This window comes from Camellia sinensis, chromosome 7 (genome assembly GCF_055761805.1).
Source record: "Camellia sinensis isolate YWXY chromosome 7, ASM5576180v1, whole genome shotgun sequence".
NCBI lineage: Eukaryota > Viridiplantae > Streptophyta > Magnoliopsida > Ericales > Theaceae > Camellia > Camellia sinensis.
In genome coordinates this window covers 51795267-51820813 of record NC_138967.1, presented here as the reverse complement: position 1 = coordinate 51820813, position 25547 = coordinate 51795267, and the positions used below count along the sequence as shown (strand labels likewise).

At 30.3% G+C, this 25547-nt stretch overlaps 1 protein-coding gene and 1 pseudogene across 3 annotated transcripts; both read right to left on the bottom strand.

The window, feature by feature from the left end:
• Positions 1-384: 384 nt before the first annotated feature.
• LOC114262759 (UPF0481 protein At3g47200) lies at positions 385-3875 on the bottom strand. Of its 2 annotated transcripts, XM_082877923.1 has the most exons (3): positions 3661-3875; positions 2647-2777; positions 385-1852 (listed from the first exon to the last, which is right to left on the bottom strand). In XM_082877923.1, exon 3 carries the CDS (start codon positions 1847-1849, stop codon positions 512-514), a length of 1338 nt encoding a protein of 445 aa, XP_082734049.1. In that variant the 5' UTR covers positions 1850-1852; positions 2647-2777; positions 3661-3875; the 3' UTR covers positions 385-511. The 2 variants fall into 2 exon arrangements, with proteins under 2 accessions (XP_082734049.1, XP_082734050.1); XM_082877924.1 differs by lacking the exon at positions 2647-2777 and having other exon boundaries at positions 3661-3805.
• On the bottom strand, positions 1649-9211 carry LOC145795098 (ubiquitin carboxyl-terminal hydrolase 2 pseudogene; annotated as a pseudogene). The gene is made up of 3 exons (XR_014335321.1): positions 9080-9211; positions 6199-8255; positions 1649-1872 (listed from the first exon to the last, which is right to left on the bottom strand). The product of XR_014335321.1 is annotated as a ubiquitin carboxyl-terminal hydrolase 2 pseudogene (transcript).
• Positions 9212-25547: the final 16336 nt, after the last annotated feature.

Here is a 25547-nt window from a genome sequence, read left to right as displayed (position 1 = left end):
GAATTTATCTTCGAGTTCTCCATCTTCAAGAGAAGGTCCATTTTCAAACTCGTCACATCATGGCTCTAACATGTAAATTATGGCTCTAAACCTTTTCGAGTCCGGTTGCAAAGGATATTTGGATTCATGGTTCTCAACCATTTCAAGTCCAAAAGTTTGTCCTGAGAATTTCGTGGTTTGAACTCTTTGTACCACTTCTAGCCTTCAAAGTTTGGGCAGGAGATTTGAATTTCATACTTTTAAGTTTCCACTTCTTACAGTCTTCATTATAAGGACTATAAGATAAACAATTCCAATCATCTTATGGGCCCAATGTGAGACCCACAAAATGAAATATGAAGAAATATAAAGAATATTCAATGCCTTTTTCTTTTTGTTTTTAAATGCTAAATCTATAATTATGCCACATCATTTTGTGTAATTTTGGAAAATTTTATCAAATACCTTCCAACTTTCTTAAGAATATAGTTCAAGATTTCAAATAATCTCACTAAAAAGTTTTTTCATGAGCTCAACAACCTCTATTACAGATGTAAGCAATAATGGAAAACATTGTCTGTGTCAAAGTGAGCAGAAGCAACATAACAGCTCCAAGAAACGAAATGATTGTCCATGGGCTGCTAAAATAATTACGCCTTAACATCGCAGTCCATATATTCCGACGTTGCTTACTATACTCGCTTACGTCGTTAAATACTTGAGAGTAATAAAAATTGTCACGAGGTGCAAAGGCACAAGTAGAAATCTTGTTAAGAACTGAAACAACCGCTTCATCACCACCTAGCATGTTTTTGAGAATTCCACAGCGACGAAGCAAGGAGACATCTTGTGACGAGTTAATGAGGCAACACAAGAAAGTTAAATAATCAGTGATATATTTGAGGCCAATGTCCTCCTTGAGATGATGTTGCTCGTATGCAATTACATTTCTAAAAAGACATTCTATCTTCTCATGTATGACGAATGTCGGGATTTCTAATACCCCATTTTTAAATTTTACATCATAAAAGAACGTATCGTGCTTAGATTTCTTGAACTTGATCCCAACCTCATGTAGCTCTGTGGCACAATGTATGTGTTCCCATATCTTTTTCTTGTTTGCGATGACACTTGTTAGAGGTACTGATTTCGAAAGTGAAAAAGATGTAATTTGGTGTGCCAGACCAAGAAAATGCTTCACACCACAAGTTGAAATTCCATTATAAGCATATAAAATATTTTCAAGACTTGGCGATGCACTATAAAATAAAAATTGACTGACACAACAACAGTATCGAATGGCTAAATCAGTGATATTGTCATGAGGGTCAAGAACTTTGGTCATATCGAACAACTGCACAAGAACAAAGAATGGAAGTTGATTTTCAAATAACAATAAGTCGCGCCATATACTTGGAAGTATCCAATCAATTTTGAAGAGTGGGTCATTTCTATCTCTCAAACTTGTTATGGTAAATTTGCGAAACACCTCAATGAGAAAGCAACTGTCAAGAAGCATCATTTTCACAAACTCGTCTTTGTTAAGCCATACAGAGTTTGCATAACATCTAAGTGCTCGTTCTTGCAAATCTCTCATGGCTACTATGTATCTATCCACACTAGTCTCATTTCTTCGTTTGAGAAGCAATTGCAAATATCGTAATTTGTGTTTTTCCATCCATTGTAGGTTGTCTTTACCATGGTGATATGGTCCTATAGCAATTATTTCTGGTTCATATAACTTTTCATTTTGCCAACGTAGTCGATCATGCACTTTGTAGATATAACACTCGGAGTCTTCACCACATAGGTGTGTAAGCTTTTCATCTAAGTGAAGGGAGACAGGATCAACACTTGCATTCGACAGCATATTCTGTAAAATTAGTGAAAATCCTGTCTAAACAAATTACCAAATTTATTATATATATATATATAAAAGGAAAAAAGAAAGAACGTAGGATATATTACGTAAATGAAGCCAAACTTAAAAGATCACAGACTGGTCTAAAAGAGTTTTCCAAAAAAGTTTTCTCATAAATTTCAAAGCTCACATTACAGACTGACCATGGCTAGTATATTTTTTTAGTTATCTAAAAAAAATGGCACACCCTTGAAATGCTTCAAAGTCTATCTCCTATATCTAATTTTTTGGCAAATTGTTTGAAGAATTTTTATTTTTATTTTTTATTTTCTATTTTTTATTTTTTTGAGTTGGTGATCTAATTGGAGTGGTGCTATTGGGTTGGGCTTCTCAGTTCACTTTCAGACCACCTAATTGATTGGAACTTTTCAATTTATAGGATCCGTAAATAAGTTAATTTATTTAAAAAATTAAATTAATTGGATATTGATAATTACAAGATCGTATTGCATTTATCTTACAAAATTGGACAACAAAATTTATCTAGTGGAATCACCATTGGAGAGGAACTCAACCCTTAAGAATTTCAGTGATAGATAACATTAGGTGAAGCAAAATGCTACCTATAATCTTATTCCTCATATCTTTTTCTCACTACAAAACACAAGAAAGCAAGCAGATTTTATCTGCATTTATGAATATAAAGGCCTAGGGCCTATTACTTTGAGTTCAAGAGTGAGAAACTAAAATAAAAAATATAATTATATATAACATTACTCTTAGATAAAACTACTAAAACTACATACATATGCATGTGTTTCTTAAACCGTTTGCAGGTCAATGCTCCTCCCGATCCCCCTCTCCTTGTGCTAGGAATGGCAACGGGCCGGGGCCGGGGATTCAGTTGTGATATTTAGTTCAAATCTTGTCATTGTGTCTAGAAAGCAAGATATTAGATATAATACGATACAAACACGACTACAGAACAAAAAGTAAAAAAATATGGAACCAAAATGATTAGGATATGTTTTTTAAAAAAATAGATAAATTATTTTTTTAAATTATTATTAACAAGTCACGCATAAAATCAAGAATGTTGAAAAATCATACTATAATTTTATAATATAAAATATTAACATTTAATAATTATATATTAAGTTAAGACAGTAGCTTGTTTACTTTTTAATTTTCAATAGATCTTGCAAATATTTTATTTCAATATCTAATATGTTTGTATTACAATAATAAAACAATTTACAACTTGTCCCTGCATTTTTCCTTTTGGCACAGATAAAGAATATTGTTTTCAAGTTTACTTGCTTATTTATATGTTGATATTTAATTTTAATTATACTATTATTATATTCTCTTATTAATACTTACTTTCTATATAATTATATGGGACATGCATGAAAGAAAAAAGATATATCAATTGGACAAATTTAATTACTTTAACTCACTATATTTTTTCTTATCAAATAACTAAATAAAGTATTAGAAAAGTATTCTTGTATTTATCCTTATAATTGTTTATATTATATTATTATACAAGAAATACTACAATTTTAATTTTGTAAAAGAAGTATTATGTAATTTAGAGTATCTGATACATATCTATGAATATCCAAAAAGTAGATATCTAATACAAACATAATAAAAATACGTCTCTCTTTTTGAAATATCGGAAAAAAATATCCGTACTTCATAACAGTGTCTTATGGAAATTTTGATTTCTTTCAATTTTTTCCCTTTTAGCTACCATTTGTTAATATATATATATATATATATAAACAAATAAATAAATAAGTGGACAAACATACCAGGAAGGAGAGGCCTCCAAATATCAACCAATTCACTTACAGAGACCTCAAAAACCAAGAGCAGGATGACAGTCGAGAGGACTTTCCAAACAACAACAAACTTTTATGACTCTTTTTATCTACATACATATGCATATTCATCCATATATATATATAAAGGGTGAGTGAACAATAAATATATTTTTTGTTGAATTTATCTTAATTTTGTCTGTCATGAAAGGTTTTCTTTACCCTTGAATTTATTTATGTCCACTCACTAAGACGGCTATTATTACAAAACTATTGAATAGACTTTTCAACAGCAAAATTATTCTTTTCTTCTTCTTTATTTATATCCACTCACTAAGACGTCTATTATTACAAGACTATTGAATAGACTTTTCAACAGCAAAATTATTCTTTTCTTCTCTCCAATTCTGCATTCACACCAAACCAATCAAGATATGTATCCAAACACAATATTTCAATGGTCTGGCCAGCCTCGCCGGATTTTAAAATGACGGTTCAGGCTTAAGCTTTTGGGCTGGATTCAAGCCTGAGCTTAACCGGATCGGGTCCACTCCGAACTGTTGGCGGGTTTCGGACCGCTTACGAGTCACGAGTCATTTTTACACCCCTAACTGGATGTAAGCTGAGATCAATTAAAATTTATGAATATTATTGAAAAAAAACAATGATAACTCGCAATTTTTAAACAATGTTTAAATTTTGAATTGTATAATAGTGATTTAAGAGGGAAAAAAAAAAAGAAGTGACAAATATTCACAATAATATAAATCAAAATTTTATTACTTTTTCTTTATAATTTTCTTTTTGTCTCTCTTTGAAAACGTATATTGAAATATAAGATTCAAATACATCCTCAATTAAACACAAATATATAGTTTGAAGTGGTCGGTATGACCAGCAGCCTCAATTAGAGAAAAGTCTAACAAGCTGCCATCTGTCATGTTTGAATTTTGGCACCAGAACACTTGTGGTAGAGAGTTATCAATGCCGAATTAATTTAATTTTTTATAAATAATTTTTTCAATAACTCTCATAAAAATAACGGTTAGAATCACTAAAATTAATTTGAAAGTAGTCTCACTAATCCTAACATCTATTTTTATTCATTTAGCTCGCCGAGATAAAACTGTTATGTACCAAAAACAAAATTTGGGATAAATTACTTTGGCAGTCCCTACATTTTATCCAGTGCTATTTTAGTTTTACACTCTCAATTGACTCAATTTTGACCCTTAATTTTAAATTTTATGTCAATTCGGTCTAATTGATAACACCATTAGAATTTTTGATAGAAAGTAATTACTGAATTAGTTGAGGTTGACTCATTGAGTTAAAAGCATAAAACATGCCACTTATGTGTGCATTTTTCATAAAATAATACTTACAATTGTGTTTCAGTGGAATTCTATTCCAGTATACTAATGTCAGTTCTATATTGTCAGACAAATTTCAGTTTCTGTTGTGATTATACAGTCAATTTTAAATCTGTTTTGCATGTTTCGTCTATGGGTATTGATTCTTTTTCTGTTTTCCATATCTATTATAAGAATAAGACATCCATTTGGTTTTCTAAAATTCTATCATTTTGATTATGACCATTAAGTCATATTGAGTAAGTATGCAACATCAATTAATTTAATTTAATTTAATGGATAATAATGTTTTTCAAAAAATACAGATTGTTAGTTTTCTTTTCTGGATTTTGTTGTATATGCTTTCTGTTTTCAACACAGAATTTTATTCTATGTTTTCTTTTTTTTGGAACGCTTTTGGTTTGATTTCCTATAGAATTTTGTATATTCTGTATTTAAAATATGATTTTACATGAATCTATGTTTGAGTCAAATTCTATTTCTTATTATGTCGTCTTTAACCGTAATTTTTGGTTATTCATGATTTTGTTTATTAGAATCCGATAATATTGTTGCAGATTATTATTGTACGAAATTTGTTTTCTGTATAAGTTTTCTACTTGGTACAAATCTATGTTTGTGTTCTTTATATTTTCTGAGATTATCCTTTATAAGTACGATACTCTTGTATTATGTAGTTCTAGTCAGAATTCTGTCACATTAATTTGAAAGTCGCAACTATTCCGATCTAATATCCCATTATTGAATTCAGAGACGTGCTTATATTTATGTGTTTACCATTTAGAAAGTTTTGTATCATATTTATCTGCTTATTTGGTCTGGTTTGTGCAGCATTGAATTCAGAGACGTGCTTATATTTATAAGTTGCACTTGGAGCACTTTGAATACTATCCTCAACCCCGCTTACCTGAATCTTGGATGTAGCTTTCTGCCTCTTTTTCCTTGATTTCATCCTTCGCTCACGAAGAACTTTTGAACAGTTTTCACAATGCCAAGCATGTTCATTGGAGAGAAGCTCTGGCTTCGTGAAATATGCCAAACAGCTCTCTATGGACACTGGAGAATCACTATTATTGACTGCATCTGGATCAGACTCACTGCTATTTCCATCTAAGAAACCAGTTTCTGCAATTTCGTTTGCCGGAAAATTACTCACTTGACAAGGGTTTTACATCGGGCCCTGCAGCAATTTCTGGCTCATCAAATAAGTCTCCAAAGCCATCAAAGTCCAATGCATCTGGTTCACAGCCAACAGCGGACGATGACACCTTCTCTCAATATCTCACCACTAGTTGAAGTTTCTTCTTTCTGAGGAAGCAACAGAACTTCAGAATCTTGGACCGGTAATGGGAGGTCATTTTCAAAAGAATTCCCTAAACCATCCTTGCCTCCAGAATCTTGGACTACTAATGCATCGTTAACTTTGGAAGCCATAACACGATCATCTGATAATGTATTGGGTTCAAGGTAATCCAACCATGTCAAATTGTCCAATGAACCTGCTGTTTCTACTATACAAAGAGAATGGATCTGCCTGCTAGATTCTATGCCATCCTGTAACAAGGCATCGTTTTGAGCACCATATTGTTTTCCTGAATCATAAATTGCTGCAATATCGTTAGGTTTTGAATCTGTATCATTGTCATTCGACACAGGATCTGGTTCCAGGTAATCCAACCATGCTAAATTGTCAACTGAAGCCTCTATTTTATCCATGACATTCTTGAGGAATGTATTCTTTTCAAACTCTTCAGCAGTCAAGAGATTTGATGAAACTGAACTCTTTTTATCTGCCACTGTACTAGGGCCAACAGATTCAAACAGTGTATAATCGACCAAAGCATCTCCCACTTTTTCTTTGACAGGCACAGTAGATTCTACTTGGCAAGAAGATGAACCACCAGCTGACAGAACTGAAACACTTTCAGATGCTACAAAATCTGCATCCCTATTAAGCTTTGGACGAATCCTTCCACTTCGTTTTGGAGGCAGCTTTGGTTTCTTGGCTCGAGAAATAGGTTGGGCCCTTTTAGATGGGGGTTTCTTAGTTGGTACTGGAGTGAGAGATCTAGAAATGGCTTAAACACTGTTGAAGAGTGCCCACATTCCAAACAAGAAACAGTACTGGATAGTTGGCCCCCAAAGATGCCATCAACAAAAGTAGGACCTAGATTTGAGGAAATCCCATTTTCCAGAGAAGTAGTCTGTTTTCTTGCATTCAACTCTTCAGCACACAACCCATCAAGTAAACAACGAAGCAACTCATGACTGTCATGCTGTTGATACCCCCTAAATTGGGAAGCCTCGGCACAAACACACCCGAAAAAGGATTTTGGATTTATCACATTTCTCAAGCCAGCCTCTCGACTAGTTTCAATAAAGAGCTTCTTTAAAGAAACGGTAAGGGGATTTAGACTCATCCAATTCCAAGAAGTGATTCCGTAATCTCTCCATTGCTAAGAGATTCTGCACGATTGAATTAAAGAAGCAAGTATTACCAATATTAACCAAGCCTTTGACCACATAACCACTTTTTCCATCCAAACTACTTACAATGGTGTTTTCTGATTTTATCTCACTTATAACACTGCCACTCCCAAAATAAACATCCTCAACATCCACTGAGGCCCCTTGAAATGATCGCCCCTTTACCAGCTTCACAATATCTGACAGCGGACCTTTCTGTTCACCACTTTCCTCCAATTTTTCAACTGGAATAAGTGTATTGCAAGGGAAGCACTAGTGTAGTTGAAGGTTTTCAAATTGGATAGCCAACAGATGACGAGTTTGCCTGGCATGCTGAACTGCATGGGTTTGAGGGGTTGTTGGGAATCCAATCTCCCCACATGACAGATGACCACATTCCAAACAAACCCAAATTGCTTTAGACTCGGGTTTCTTGTCCACAGAACCTCCCCCTTTCTTCTTCACCTGCTTGCCCCTTCCCTTACTTGCCCGCCTATCAACCACACCTTCTCTGCAATCTTCACACCTAATATGTTCTATAGACCTTATTCTTGAAGAAAATTTAGCTAAATCAATACCCTTATCAAGATGGGAACACACTTTCCTCTCTTTTATGACTGAAAGTCCATCATCAGTGCTTGGAATGCTTTGCTGGGCGAAAGTTTCAGTTTTCTGAGAAAGGATAGAAACTCGCTTCTCTGTATGACCACTTCGGGCTTTCTTCTTAACTTTTTTCGTCATTAATTCCTACAACCAATCCAGGAAAACTATAAACACCAAATACCCCAAAAGAAATCAAACCAAATCCATATCCCGTTTGGATTGAGGGGTTTGACTATAAAAGAAAAGAAATGGTGAGAAACAAAAATCTTGTCACTTATTTGGATGAATGAGGAGAGGCAAAATGATGTGAAAGGAAGAAATTGAGAGAAAGTGAAGTCTTTTAAAACTCATGTTCTATTTTTCACCAAACTTGGTGCCATTTAGTGAGAAAGGTAAAAATTTTATAATACCTAAATTGTCCATCTAAATTAAAAATTAAAAAGGAAAAAAGAAAAAAAGAAAAAAGAACACCAAATAGAGTCCTCTTTCTATCATGTTCATCCAAACATAATGTGAGAAACCGCAATTATTTATTTTCCTCACTACCATAATCTTTTCCTTTCGTTCCTTACCTAACTTACCAAGAGGACTGTTAAGCAAACATCCAAATGATCAGGAAAACAAAAAATAAAAAATAAAACCGTTCCGAAGCCATCGAATAAAACAATAAAAAATAAACACCAAATAATTAATAATTAAAAAAAACACACTAACAATTATTAGTAAACCAAACCATTCCTAAAATCCCAATAGTCAATTAATTACAAACCCACATATTAACAGAAGGGGGAAAAAATACAAAAAAAATAAAAATAAAAATTACATCAAACGGTTAAAACAAGAGATATACTCAATAACCCAATCCAATTATTCCACCAATACAAACAAATATTTGAAAAAAAAGTAAAACCCATCAAAGATTTGTGTTTGGAAGATACCCAGATGATTAAAAAGAACAAAATATTCACCTCAAAATCTGATATTGCTTGAACAAACTCTGATGGATTCTCGCAAAGAAACTGGTGTTCGAAGATTAGGATCTAAAGCGAAGGGTATTGAGCTGTGTTAGAGTCAGTGGAGTGCGCATTTTAAAGTGTTTGGCGCACCCTCATGTTCTCTACTAGCCCTCTCTCTCAATGGGGGGAGGAGAGTGAAACAGAGGGGAGGTGGAAATGGAGGTAGAGTTAAAAGGCCTTGGTGCAGGTTAAAAGCTGCTTATTTTAACTTTTAATTTAATTTAAATTATTTTGATGTGTTTAATTTAGCTTATAGTTTATAATTTTTTGAAAGTCAGAAATCAACTTATTCTTTGAGTGGGACAGGAGATGTTTTAATTTATAAGTTAGAAATCAGCTTATGTTCATAGTTATAAGTTATAAGCTGTTTAAGCATAAGGTAAACACTTTTCCACAGCTCTACCAAACAGGACTAAAAAAGTGGGACTTAGACCCTGTTTGGATGGAAGCATTTGGTGAGAATATGAAATTTGCTATTTGTTTTTTTTTTTGGATAAGTTGGCGGGAAATGGTAAGAGATGTTAAAAAAAAATTCTAACCAAATTTATGTTCTATTTTTCATTAAAAGTGGTAAAGTTTGGTAAGAAATAAACTGAAATCTATATCTATACTCTATATTAAGTAAAAGATGATTTTTAACCTCAAGTCTTGTAGGAGTTTCAATCTCCCAATCTAAATTTCCTGATTTTTTGATTTAAAAAAAAAAAAAACTTAGGCTGTGTTTGGTTGTGCTTTTGAAACGTGATTCTACACCTGTGTTTCAGTATGATGTTTGTTTAGGATTTTGTAATCACGTTTCAAAAGCTCTGCTGAGAGCTCTGTACCAAATCTGTCTCAGCCGCTCTTTTGCTCTGTTTTTTTTTTCAAAATTTTTGCTAAGGGGACGTCCGGCCGGCTGTCCGGAACAGTAATTTTTTTTTTTTTTTTTTTTTTTTTTTTTTTTTTTTTGCAATTGATTTATATAATCGGAAAAAATATTTTCTGAAATTTTTTAAATTTTTTATGTGCTTTAAAATAATTTTGAATTGTATGTTTAGTTATGAGTTGTAAATTTTTGTATCACATATCAAATGTCACATCAATAATTCCCCACTCAAATCAAACCTCTTTTCCAAAACTATTTTCAAAACTCTTTACCAAACAAATTTTCTACACTCAAATCATAACTCCACAACACACAAACTCAAAATACAACTCATACTCTCAAATCACATTTACAAAACTCTACCAACCGCTACCTTAGCATTTATTAACTTTTCCCAACTTCCAACTCTTACCCTCATAATAACACTTTAATACATTAAAAACAAGCATAAAAAAAATTCTTTAAAATCCAACACATATAAATTCATTGAAAAGTTCTAACACATATGATTACTATCCCTCATAATAACACTTTAATGCATTAAGAATAAGTATAATTTTTTTTTTGAAAAGTCCAACATATATGATTATTATCAAAATATTAAACTTTAATATAATATAATAAAAAAAGAAGACATTTAATTCATTGAAAAGTCCAATACATATGATTATTATCAAAATATTAACTTTAATATAATATAAAAAAGGAAAAAAAGAAAACATTTAAATAAACAAATAAAAAGATATTTAAAGATCGCAATTCACATATATAGATAATTGTAAATATATTAAGAAAAATAAGGTTTCTAAACCCCAAGTCTTGTGGGAGCTCCAATCTCTCACTCTTAATTTTCTAAATTTTGGATTTAAAAAAAAAAAAAAAACTCAGCATTTATTGATTTGGTCAAAATCCCTTGATCAGCATTTATTAACTTTTAACTTTTTTCAATCCACATGCCTGCATTTATTGATTTGGTCAAAATCCCTGATTAGCATTTAAAATTTTCTCATACAAATAATTATAGATACAGCCCGTGCATAGTTATTATAGTAGCCTTTTTAATTTCTCTTGTACACTATGGTTGGTGATAAGATTGTTAAATTATTTTTATAAAAAATCTTTAAAAACATAATTTATATATTAAAAAAAAATTAAAACAAATATAAATATCTATAATTATTCCGTACATAGCACGGGTGATAGGTTAGTATCTATACTATATATTAAGCAAAAGGAGATTTTTAACCCCAAGGCCTGTGAGAGTTTCAATATCTCAATTTGAATTTTCTAAATTTCTTATTAAAAAAAAAACTCAGCATTTATTGATTTGGTCAAAATTCCCTTATCAACATTTATTAACTTTTTTCAATCCATATGTTTTTCCACATGATTTGGTCAAAATCTCCTAATTAGCATTTAAAATCCCCTCATACAAATAATTATAGATGCAATCCGTATATAGTTACTGCAGTACCCTTTTCAATTTCTCCCATGCACTATGATTAGTGATAAGATTGCTAAATTATTTTTATAAAAAATCTTTAAAAGCATAATTTATATATTAAAAAAAATCTAAAACAAATATAAATATCTATAATTATCCCGTGCATAGCTCGGTATTATGATGTCTGCGTGTATTCCACATGTAGAATATATATATATATATATATATATATGTGCGTGTGTCTTGGCTCATTAAATTGTGATTTCCATTAATTAAAATTTTTGTTTTAGCTCAGCATTTATTAAATTCTCCAAAGTCTTTTTGACTTCTCCTATATACACATCCTTTTTAACTTTTTTTTTTTTGATTTTTAACAAATATAAATATCTAAAAAAATATAAATATCTATATCTATCTATCTATCTATACTTACTATATATTAAGTAAAAAGGGGTTTTTAACCCCCAACACCTGTGGGAGCTTCAATATCTCAATCTGAATTTTCTAAATTTTTTATTAAAAAAAAAAAAACTCAGCATTTATTGATTTGGTCAAAATTCTTTGATTAACATTTATTAACTTTTTTCAATTCACATGTCTTTCCACATGCCTGCATTTATTGATTTGGTCAAAATTCCCTTATCAGCATTTAAAATCTCCTCATACAAATAATTATAGATACAATCTGTGTATAGTTACTGCATTACCTTTTTCAACTTCTCTCATACACTATGGTTAGTGATAAAAATTGTTAAATTATTTTTATAAAAAATCTTAAAAAGCATAATTTATATATTAAAAAAAATCTAAAATAAATATAATAACTATAATTATCTCGTGCATAGCTCAGGTGACAGGCTAGTATTATATAAGGAAAATGGACTTCTTAAGAATATTGATTGTGGGAACTCTAAACTCTCAAATTAATTTTGTTAATTTTTAAAGAAATAAAAAAAATCTATTTGTTATTTCCTTAAGTCAAAAAATCAAAAACAAAAAAAGGCTATAATTATCTATGATTTTGAATTTTAAAATTCAAAACAATATAATAAGTCACACTTACTCTTTTCAAAAATAATATCGATCGAAATAATTCAAATAAAAAAATAATAAAGGCACTAATTATCTATGATTTTGAATTTGAAAATTCAAAATCATGGTAAGCCACCCTCATCCTTTCTGAAAATAATATAAATACTAAGATTTTAAAACTCAATCAAATTAAAAATTCAATATAATTTTCTCTTTAGAATAACCAATATTTGATCTTTTTTTTTTAGCCCAGCCAACTCCTCTCTAAATGTAATGATGCAAAGATTAGTCTTTCTTTTTGTTAATAGTCCAAACTTATTTCAAGTATGTTTGTTTATATTTTTTATTTATTTATTTTTTTTTGTAAATTTCTATTTTCTTGTGAGTATTTTTTTTGGTCTATATGACTTTTTTTTTTCCAACTAAATTGATAATATATATATATATATATATATATCTGTTTAACTATCTTTGTTTTGGGAGTTAATTTGAACTTTCATTTTTATTTTTTTGGAGGATGTTTGTGTATTTTTTATATTGTTTTTATTATTATTTTTGATATATGTAAATTGATAATACAGTTATGATTTTTTTTTAATAGGATATGGCGTCTCATATTATTTTTTATGATTTGGCCATTTTTTTTAAATTTTTTAAACAAAATTTTCAATTTTTTTTATTTGTAAAAAATTAAAAACATTTAATTGACTTGCCCAGCAATAAATAAAATTTTAAATAATGAACACTGCTCTATAATTTATAGATTTAAAAAAGGGATTTTTTTTTTAGGGTCCCTGATATTAAAATTTTATAGTATAAAGGACATTTAATATTTTCATAATGTCTAAGGTCCCTCAACATTGATCCAGAGAAATTTCAGTTCAGAGAAATTCCAGTCCAGAGAAATTTCAGCCCAGAGAAATTCCAGTCCAGAGAAATTTCAGCCCAGAGAAATTTTTCCCAGAGAAATTCTATTCAGAGAAATTCTGGACTGCACAGAGAAAATCTCACATTTCTCTGGACTTTCCAGAGAAATTCACTTCGATCCAGAGAAATTTCCCTCTCTAACTCAGAGAAATTTACTGAAAACCAGAGAAATTCTCATCTCCAATCCAGAGAAATTCACTTAACCCAGAGAAATTCTCCCTCTCCAACCCAAACCAGAGAAATTCTTCCTCTCCAATCCAGAGAAATTCCAATTTCTGTGAATGGGATGCCAGAGATAGAGGCAAATTTCTCTGCTTTAACATCATAGGCAACTTTGTATACATCAAGAAAATAAATACAGAGGAAGGAAAATGCAATGAAGCCTATTATATTACATATCTACATTACATATCTACATTACATTACATATATAAACATTACATTACATATATATATATATACATTACATATATATACATTACATACATTACATATATATACATTACATTACATATACATTACATTACATTACATATATATACATTACATATATATACATTACATTACATATACATTACATTACATTACATATATATACATTACATATATATACATTACATTACATATATATATATATATATATATCATTTGTACTTTGGTGGCGGTACCATCATCTAATTTTCCTGCTTGTGACATTGACAGTGCAAGCATTAATGAAGCCATTTTTTGGCTTACTAATGTAGTAATAAGTTCTTGGGAATTAAGGAACCAAGCGCATCCCTTGTGATGTGTTTTGACGGATTTTAAAGATCTTAACCTTGTGGTAGTTTTGATTGTTGATTTTGTCCATGTTCACTCTATTCCCACATTTATTGATATTGATTCTATGCATGTTTTGGTTATGGAATATCCTTTTGATTGTCCCTTCATATAAAATGAGATTCTATTGTTTTCTTCAGGCTGGTGAATTTTTCTACTCAGCCCAAAATAGTGCTACAGCTCGGCAGAGAGAATTCGGATCACAGCAGATTGGTGAAGAGTCCTTAGACACTCCTTTGCCATTGGAGCAAGTAAAACTTGAGCTGATATATATATATATATATATATTTTGTTTTTAGTATTGAGTGAAAAATTTGTTTTCCTCAGAGAAAATATGTCTTCATGGTGTGTTATTTGGTGTAGGAAATGACAGCTGATTCATCCAAGCAAGCCAAACATAAACAATACCTGAGAAAGAGACAAATTGAGAGTGTGAATCTGAGAAGCTCTTACTTTAAAAACCCTGAAAGCTCTGAAAGTTGAAGTCTGGGCAAAAGCTTCCTTCTTTCGTCATCAATGAATGTCTCGTGTGGTCTGTGAATTGCAGAGAAATGGTGATGATGGCGGAGGAAAGACACTGATCTGAAGGGAGAGGCAATCTGCGAAGTTGATCTGAAGGAGAGGTGCTGGCAGCAACAGTGGAGGAGGTGATAACTACGACGGAGGTGAAGTGATGAGATCGGGGAGAGAGAGATAGTGGTGGGAGGGGGTGTGGAGGACCTTAAACATAATAAAATAAGATTGTGGATCTGTTACATTATCAAATATGGAAGAGGGACCTCAGACTAATTTTCCCTTTAAAAAAAAAATTTATCACCCATATATGGAATAAGAAAAACTAAAACCACACAATTTTTTTTCATTTTTTATTTTAATTCTTTAAAACTCTAACGGTACCTTTTTATTTCCTCAACATTGTCTTTTTAAATTTGCAAAGAAAAAAAAACTATACCAGAGTTGCATAGTGGTTAGTGGAGGTGATGAACATGGCAACAATAAGGATGATGATGAGCACGGTCAGAGTATTGTTTGGGTGTGAGTTTTGAAAATGTGAATATTACTTAATAGAATAGTAAATAGTTTTGGTGATGAATTGATTTAGAAAACTAATGTGTGGTTGAGATTAAGTATGAATTTTACTATATAAAAATTGAATATGGATCATATATTATTTTTTTTAAGTATGAATTTTACTATATAAAAATTGAATATGGATCATATATTATTTTTTATATATATCATTTTGGGTACTTTTGTATAACTATAAAAAATTATTGTAATCACATATTATTTATCATCTGATATATTATTACTGTATTATTGTAATGAGTTTTATTATTAATGTCCATTATTAATGTAGTGGTGAGATGTCCCATGATAAATAAAAATATATTTTGTTATTATTATTGTTGATAATGTAACGCCCTCAAAATAACACATTAAACCCATCAATATAGACATGCATTGCTAATAAAGATAAACATTCTTCTATCCATCAGAGTAGTTCTTTACAAAAGTATTACATGTTAATCATCAAAAGCAAATGCCTTACGGGCTTACAGCTTTCCAAGTTAACACTTGGTTACAACAAAAGAGTGCTAACTCATTTACACATAAGCCCTTGGCTTGAATATACATGTAATACATCAAAAGAAACTAAACAGCAAAAATCTGCTTCCATCTAGCCTCCCAAGCTATGTCCTTGGAGGTGGCATGATACTTGTACCTGAAAATGATATTCCCATATAGGGTGAGCCACAGCCCAGTAGAAATACACTAAACCAACCATGAACAATGACTAAAAGATTAGCAGTTGATAGATGGCCAACACTGATACTTTCCTTTATCACACTTTACATTTTCATGACATATAAGTCTATATTACCATTCATTTTCCAATTCCTTTCAATTCTCAATTTACAACCATGGCTCAGAACCTGGCCAACAACTCATATGAGACAGTAACTCATATCAAACACTTCCCATTTCATAACAGATAAGCATACTAGCTATATCACACAACAACAGATAAGCATACAAGCTATATCATCACTTCCACAGATATGCATATGAGCACTATCACACTTCCAATGACAAGCATATGAGCTCTGTCAATACATCACTAGATAAGCATATGAGCTTTATCTACGGAGTCCATCCCCTATCTCCTCCCAACAACATCCGGTTTAGAGGTCCATCCCCTATCTTCCCCTAAACCGTGGAGTACATCCCCTATCTCCTCCAACACAACACAATACATATAAACAATAATTATACATATCATCACACAACACATAAATTTAACGTGTTCTTTCAATCATCATACTCAATGACTCGTTCCAGTGATTAGTTTCCGTTTGCCTAATCATCATGCATTGTCTACAAGAATCACGACTATCCTCCATCCATAGCCCAAAGCAGTTATTTCTATACAGAAAATAAATGCAACAATGGATATATAATCAACATTCCAACTAGGGGAGTGATAAATAATCCAACTACACCCTTTTACCCCATGTATTCCCAATCTCAACAATTCCATTTCATTTCCTCATTTCTCACAATTAATTATCCCAATTAATCAAACAATGTAATTAGGTCATTTTCCATAATTACCATTACAACCCTTAAGGTCCCATTTTCATCAATGATTCAACATTTATTCCATTTCCCTATGCCAAACAAGCATCTAGGTTTATTATAAATAAAACCCCAACTTTTGTAAAATTACACAAAAGCCCCAAACTTTCACAAAATTACCAAACCAACCCCAACATCTCAAAATACTAAAAATTAAAGACAAGATCCATAGAGAGGAGTAGGATATTCCTACCTCAAAGTTGGAGCTCCAAGGGAGAAGATGACAAAACCCAACGTGCTCCAAATCCCGAAATTTTCAGATTAAAATGTAGCCCTCGACGATCAACACAACTTTCGTAAAGACCAAAAGTGAGCAAACAACTCCTACTAGATCAAATCTAAGAGAGAAGGGCCGACTTTAGAGTGAGAAGCTTTGAAAATGGCTTTTTGGAAAAGTAAGAGAGAGAAAAGATCTTGAAAAAGTGATCCAAAAGTCGGATCTCGGCTTTATATAAAAGTTGCCCCGCTCGAGCGTCCAACTCCCCGCTCGAGCGTCACTCACAGACTCCCGCTCGAGCGTCAACAATCCCGCTCGAGCGGCGGATACACACTCCCAGAACTTTTACAGAACTAGGTCTCCCGCTCGAGCTTCCAACTCCCCGCTCGAGCGGCACTCACACAATCCCACGCTCGAGCGGCCAATCCCACGCTCGAGCGTCGAACACTGCACAGGAAATACTGGATGGGTGCAATTCCCGCTCGAGCGCCAAAAACCCCGCTCGAGCGGACAGGTCAAAATCTGGGCAACTAGTTTTGGTTTCTAAACTCAACCAACCTGTAACAAACCTGCCCAACACATCCTATAACTCAAATACGAAGTAAGAAAGGATGTACACCAGGTAATAATCCACTACTATCATCCACAGACACATGTCCGGATCACTGTACAACAAGGGTAAATCCGGGATCGCTATAGATAATATATATCTTTATTTATATTTTACAATGTTTAAAAAACAATTTATGTTCATTGTTAGTTTTTGTAAATGAGAAGTCAAAAACAAATTATATATAATTCAAGTTATAACTAATTTGAGATTGAAAAGAAAAGTTCAAAAGAAATTAAAATTATATCTAATTTTAAAATATTTTTTAAAAAATACAAAGAAAAATTGGAACTATAAATTATAATTATCAAACAACGTAATTTGATTATGAAAAAAATTAAATGAAAGTTGATCAAATTTAAATTTATAATTATTAAATATTTATAATAAGTCATCAATTTTTTATTCAAGTTCTAACCTGATCAGGTCTTAAATAGTATTTCAAATATAAATATATCTTAATATTGATACAATCAGTATTAGCCATATTTTAAGAAGGGTAAATTATATTGATAGTCCCGTATTTTGTCTCTTGTGTCAATTTGGTCTCTGTAATTTTAATTAGTTTGATTTTGACCTTCAATTTTAGATTTTGTATCAATTTGGTGCTACTGATAATGTTAGTTAAGATTTTTAAAAGAAAATAGTTATTGAGCTGGCTGATATTAACTTATTGAGTTGAACAAATTTGTAATTTTGTCTATAAAATTATAATAGATGCTACTCAGGTGTATATTTTCAATAATAAAAAATAAAAAAAACTAGCAATTATAACAATTGGATCAAATTAAGACAAAATTATAAATTCATAATTAAAATTGAGCAAATTAAAATTGTAAGGACAAAAATAACACGAGTTAAAATATAAAAATTACCAATCTAATTTATTCTTTTAAGAATAACCACATAATTTCTTAATTAATTTTAAAATTGTTAGTAAATATACCAAACAAATATGTACATATTTCCTATTTTTGTTATATTTTTAAAAAATATATATTTACTAATTAAAAATTAAATAAACAGGTGGGTCTACTAACTCATGGATTCGATATGAATTGGACGGTTCCCCAAGGACTAGGCTTAAATCAAGAATTAGTGGCAAAAAAATCGACTTGAACTAAATTTTCTTATATAGCGATTCTGATTTTGACCCGACCTTTGTTGTATTCCGGATTTGGGTCTCGTGGTTTAATATTGTCATTCACGTCTTTTTCCTCTTTTCACCCATTGAGTTTGAGTATTGGGATGTCTTGGACGTGTTTGGAACAAGTTAGTTGCTAGTTGGTCTAAATTGTTGCCTAGATTTTGGCTTCTTCGCTCGAGCGAGCTTTGTGATCTTCCAGTAATTTTGCAAGCCTACAGAGATATTGGAAAGGTGTTGTTATTCGCTCGAGCAAGGACTTTTGCACTTGAGTGACAGTCTTCTGCTTGTAAAATTTCTAGAAGTTTGTATTCTACATTCGAGCGACTCTTCTTGCGCTTGAGCGAGGCAACTTATTGTGTCTGGTTGCCTGAGCAACAACACTTGCGCTCGAGCGAGCTTCACGTATATCAGTTCGCAACAACACCTCTTTATATCACTTTTTGATATCTTTTCACTCAAAAACCCTAGACTAGCTCTCTCTCTCTCTCTCTATAAAATCCGACTTCTCTCTACAAATACACCTAAATCTAATATCTCTCTACCCTACTCACTTTGATAAAAAGATAGAGCATTCTGGGGCTTCCATTTGATCCGAATAAAGTCGACATTGGACATCTTTGAGGTTTCTCCACTTCTCCTTTGGGCTTCTACACTTTAATATGAGTTTTAACTTGGTTATAGGTTGTTGTGTGAAGATGGTGAGATTTAGGGGTATTTTGGAGCAAACCTAGGGTTTGGATTCAAGTTGAAAAAGAGAGGTTTCTATGTGGGTGTTATATAAATGATTATGGGGTTTGGTTATGAGGTCATCTTGTGTTAAAATAGTTAATTTTGGCCTTTGGGTTAATATTTGGAAAATGAGGAGCTTTGTCCTAAAATGTCTTGAATAAGTATTTTGTGTAAATAATGAAATTGGTATGAAAAATGTGAAATTGGGAGGATGTGTACATGAGTGGTGTTGTTGGATTTGTTTAATCGCTTACCTATGGAAATTTGATGATTTGTCTGTTATAGAGATGGTATATCTGTTTAGAAATATCTGTTTGGGCTATCGGTGGAAGATAGTCATGATTGTTGTAGACGTTGCATATGGATTAGGCAAATTAGAACTAATCCCTTAACTATTATCATTGAATATGATTATGAATGATATACATTGTCTATGTATGATATTTGGGAGAAGAAAGAGGATGTATTCTATGTTTTGAGGAGAAGAAAGGAAATGGATTCCATTGAACTAAGTTGGCTAGTGTGTCCAGGGTGAAAGTCTCGAAAACCATTTGCATACATGGGTGTCGATTCCCGCAAACGAAATTTCCGTAAAATGGCAAATAGAAGTGAATGTATTTGTATGATGATTTTATTTGTTGGAAACTTGTGGGATGTAACTTCTGTTGATGGGTTAAATGCAGTGGATGTATCTATTGAACCAAAATGAACAAATTGAGATGCGAGTTTGGTATAACATGGTTTGGAAAGAGTTATAAAGATTTTGTCATAAGACAATGAACATGTGCATCATACTTCTATCTTATTAATTCTCATATATTGTGTTAGTATGTTTCTATTAGACTTTGGCTCACCTTACTTGGGAACCATTTTCAGGTGTTGGAGACATTCCTCCGCCAAGACAGTAGTTTGGAGAGACTTGGAGCAAGAGCTTCCTTTTATTTTATGTATTTTGTATAGTCAAGGGTTAAGTTGTGTTGAGTTAGACTCTTCCTTTTGCTGTAACCAAGCAATGTTGTGGAAAGATGTAAGCCCGTAGGGCATTTATTTTGTTGATTATTAACTGGCAATACATGCTATAGATTCAGGATGAACATTTATGAATGTATATTACATGTGTTATCTTTTGTAATACAAACTCTGGTGAATGAAATCATACCAATTCTATTATACTCACTTTTCTTATGAGTTGGATTAATTGTTTTTTATTTTTTTTATTTTTTAGGGCAAGGGAGGGGGGGGGGGCATTACATCTTAAATTGACTTGCACTAAATTTTCTTGACTACTTTTTAGTTTTTAATCAAATATTAAAACCCACTAAATTAGCTCATATCAGTCACGAATTGATAAGTTATGATAAAATTTAAATTTATTAGGACTATAATATGACCTACAATTTAGGGTGGCTCTATCTTATATAATTTTTCCATCCATAAATATATATAACTATTCATTTAATTGTTTTAACATAAATATATAGTTTTTTTAAACTAAGTTCAAAATTTTTAATTATTATAAAAAATACTTACAAATATCTATTTATTAATTTAATAAATCGATAGGACAAATGATTCATATAAGTTGGGAATAGACAAAAATATTTTTTAATGATTAGGTGAAAAACAAGTTGGCGTAAATCTAATGTTAAGCCTAAATTTAATATTACAAATGAATTCTAATCCATTTTTATGTAAGTCTTATAACATAAGATAAATTATAATTTTGATGTTAGACAAATTTTTAGACTTTACAAAACATGAAAAAATTAATATATTGACAAATATAATTTACCACTATCATATGATAAATTAAATTTACGAAACTCATAAGATAAAATATATTTATATTTTATCATAAATATAATTTTTGTGATTTATTTTTTAATTTTTACCAATTAAATTATGACATATATTTGTTATTAAGAACTTAGAACACACAATTAGTAACATAAGAATAAAAAAAAAAAAAAAATTCTCTTATATGTAACTATGATAAAAATGAATAAAATTTAATTGATTCTAAATTATTTTACTAAATATTCTAGATAAATTTTTTAGATTATTATTTAATTTTGAAAATTAGTTTTTGATTATTTATTTATACCCATGCATAGCACGGGTAATTATACTAGTCTATATCTATACTATATATTAAGCAAAAGGGGGTTTTTAACCCCAAGGCCTGTGGGAGCTCCAATCTCCTAATCCTAATTTTCTAATTTTTTGATTTAAAAAAAAAACCTCAGCATTTATTGACTTCTCCCAACCCAACCTCAGCATTTATTGACATCTCCCAACCCACAATCCCTTTTGACTTCTCTCATAATTATTGCAACACCTTTTTCAATTTCTCCCATACACTATGGTTACACACAAAAATAAAAAAAAGATAAGAATTTAGCTATAAATCTGAAAAAGATATAACATCTAAATTTGAATTATGATTCAATAATATAATTATGTATTTTTTTAATGTATATCTATGAAAATTTTAAATCACTTAATGGGAAAAATTAATCAATTTTCCAAAATTATTGATTTTTAATTTACAAAATAGATTAAAAAAAACTATTGACTGATTTATTTATTTAATAACAAAAATATTTCATAATCTCTCCCTCCTAATCTCTCTCACAAATTCTCAAAAAAAAAATATTAAAACTTGCATTCTTTTTCTATTCCCCAAAAAATCAGATAATATTTTTTTATTAAAATTGTAGATATCTACCTATATTTTATATATTCTATTATAACATAACAAAAAAAACAAAAAAACTATTTTTTTTTTTAAAGTTTAACTAAATAAACTTTAAATCAATAAAACTCACACGTCTATTACATATCTAACTCACATCATAATTTACCTAAATAATAATAATTAAAAACAAATGGAAACCACAGATAAATTAAATTTAAAAAAAAAAAGATACCCACAACTCCATCTTAAATAAATTGAAAAAAAAAAATACCCGAATAGAAATCACACAAAAATAAAAATAAAAAGAAAAAGATATATCTATCTATCTATCTATATATATTAAAAAAAATAGGGTTTCTGACCCCCCAAGTCTTGTGGGAGCTCCAATATCCCAATCTAAATTTTTTGATTTTTTATTTAAAAAAAAAACCTTAGCATTTATTAACTTCTCCCAACCCCCAAGTATAAAAAAAATTCTTTAAAAAGTCCAACACATATAAATTCCTTGAAAAGTCCCAACACACACGATTATTATCTCTCATAATAATACTTTAATACATTAAGAACAATCATAAAAAAAAATTCCTTAAAAAGTCCAACACATGAATTTCTTGAAAGTTCAATACATATGATTATTATCAAAATATTACACTTTAATATAATATAAAAAAAAGACATTTAAAAAAAAACATTTAAAAATCACAATTCGCATATATAAAAATAATTGTGAAGTACATATGAATTCCTTGAAAAATCCAACACATGATTATTATCTCTCATAATAACATTTTAATACATTAAGAACAAGCATGAAAAAAATTCCTTGAAAAGTCCAACACATATGATTAGTATCAAAATATGAAATTTTAATATAGTATAAAAAAAAAAAAAGACAAAGTGGTGAAACACAACCCGTGGGAACTCCAATATCCCAATCTTACTTTTCTAATTTTTGATTTAGAAAAAAAAATAAAACTCTCAACATTTATTGACTTCTCCTAACCTACAAGCCTTTTTGACTTGTCTTATACCATTTTCAACTTCTCTCATACACTATGGTTAGTGATGGGATTGTTAAATTATTTTTATAAAAAAATCTAAAAGAATTAATTTGTATATTAAAAAAATATCTAAAACAAATATAAATTCTTATTAAATCTATCTATCTACATATATCTATATCTATACTATATATTAAGCAAAAGGAAATTTTTAACCTCCAAGGCTTGTGGGAACTCCAATATCTCAATCCTAATTTTCTAATTTTTTGATTTAAAAAAAAAAATCTCAGCATTTATTAATTTCTCCCAATCCCCATGTCTTTTGAGAGATTTGGTCAAAACCCCCTCATAATTAAACTTTAATCCATTAAAGACCAGCATAAACAAAATTCTTTGAAAATTTCAACACATCTATCTATCTATATTATATTATCTATATCTATATCTATCTATCTATATCTATACTATATATTAAGCAAAAAGAGGTTTTTAACCCCTAAGACCTGTGGGAGCTTCAATATCTCAATCTGAATTTTCTAAATTTTTTATTAAAAAAAAAACTCAACATTATTGATTTGGTCAAAATCTACCAATTATTGACATAATGTACCAATTATTGATGATGATTATATTGTATTTTGACAAAAAAAAAATTGTAATTGATCTTTTTAACTCACTATGTTTTTTGAAAAATAAATTATTGTGTTTTTTAATTATCAATTGACTTAATTTGTGATTGATTTTTTTAAATATTGATGATGATTAGATAGCATTAAAAAAAATTGTGATTTGTATGATTGAAGTTATCTCCTTTTGTTTATAATTTTATTTTTAATATGATTGAAATTAGGTAAACATAAACACTCACAAAAAGAAAAATATAAAGAAAAAAGGGTTTCTAACCCCCAAGCCTTGTGGGAGTTTCAATATACCAATCTTAATTTTCTAAATTTTTTATTTAAAAAAAAAGAAACCTCAACATTTATTGATTTGGTCAAAATCTCATGATTAGCATTTATTAACTTTTTTCAATCCACATGTCTTTCCACATGCCTGTATTTATTGATTGGTCAAAATTCCTGATTAACATTTAAAATCCTCTCATACAAATAATTAGAGATACAACCCGTGCATAGTTACTGTGGTATCCTTTTCAACTTCTCTCATATACTATGATTAGTGATAAGATTGTTAAATTATTTTTATAAAAAATCTTAAAAAACATAATTTATATATTAAAAAAATCTAAAACAAATATAAATATTTATAATTATCCCGTGTATAGCACGGGTGATAAGCTAGTCTATACTATATATTAAGCAAAAGGGGGTTTTAACCCCCAAGGCCTATGGAAGCTCCAATATGCCAATCCTAATTTCCTGATTTTTTATTTTTTTTAAAAAAAAAATTGACTTGGTGATTGGTTCAAAGATTATAATAATTACACTATTGACAAATGGAGGAGATAGAGGGTGGGGAAGAGAATACCGCAATAAATGAAATCCTAATTTCCTGATTTTTTATTTTTTTTTAAAAAAAGTTGACTTGGTGATTGGTTCAAAAATTACAATTACACTATTGGGGAAGCACGACTGACTAGAATAAAGCAATAACTGAGAGAGAGGGGCTATATGGCTATGTGCTGCATATATGTGTGATAATAAAAAAGGCATTTGCCTTTGGGGCTACCTCCTCGGTCAAACCCCAGGTATTTACACACCATTACTTTTTGCATCCCCAAGAGACCCATCTATACTATATATTAAGTAAAAGGGGGTTTTAAACCCCAAGCGTTGTGGGAGCTTCAATCTCCCAATCTAAATTTCTTAATTTTTTGATTTAAAAAAAAAAAACCTTAGCAATTATTAACTTCTCCCAACCCCCAAGTTTTACCCTCATAACAATACTTTAATGCATTAAGAACAAGCATAAAAAAAAATTCTTTGAAATCCAACACATATGAATTCCTTTAAAAGTCCCAATACATTTGATTATTATCCCTCATAATAACACTTTAATGCATTAAGAACAAGCATAAAAAAAATTTATTGAAAAGTTCAACACATATGATTATTATCAAAATATTAAACTTTAATACAATATAATAAAAAAAAGACAGTTAATTCCTTGAAAAGTCTAACACATATGATTATTATCAAAATATTAAACTTTAATATAATATAAAAAAAGGAAAAAAAAAAGAAGACATTTAAAAAAAAAAGACATTTAAAAATCACAATTCACATATATAGATAATTGTAAATACAATCCGTGCATAGTACGGGTGATAT

Excerpts from the sequence above, each read along its gene's own strand:
- LOC114262759 (XM_082877923.1), bottom strand. The coding sequence starts at position 1,849 with ATGCTGTCGAATGCAAGTGTTGATCCTGTCTCCCTTCACTTAGATGAA.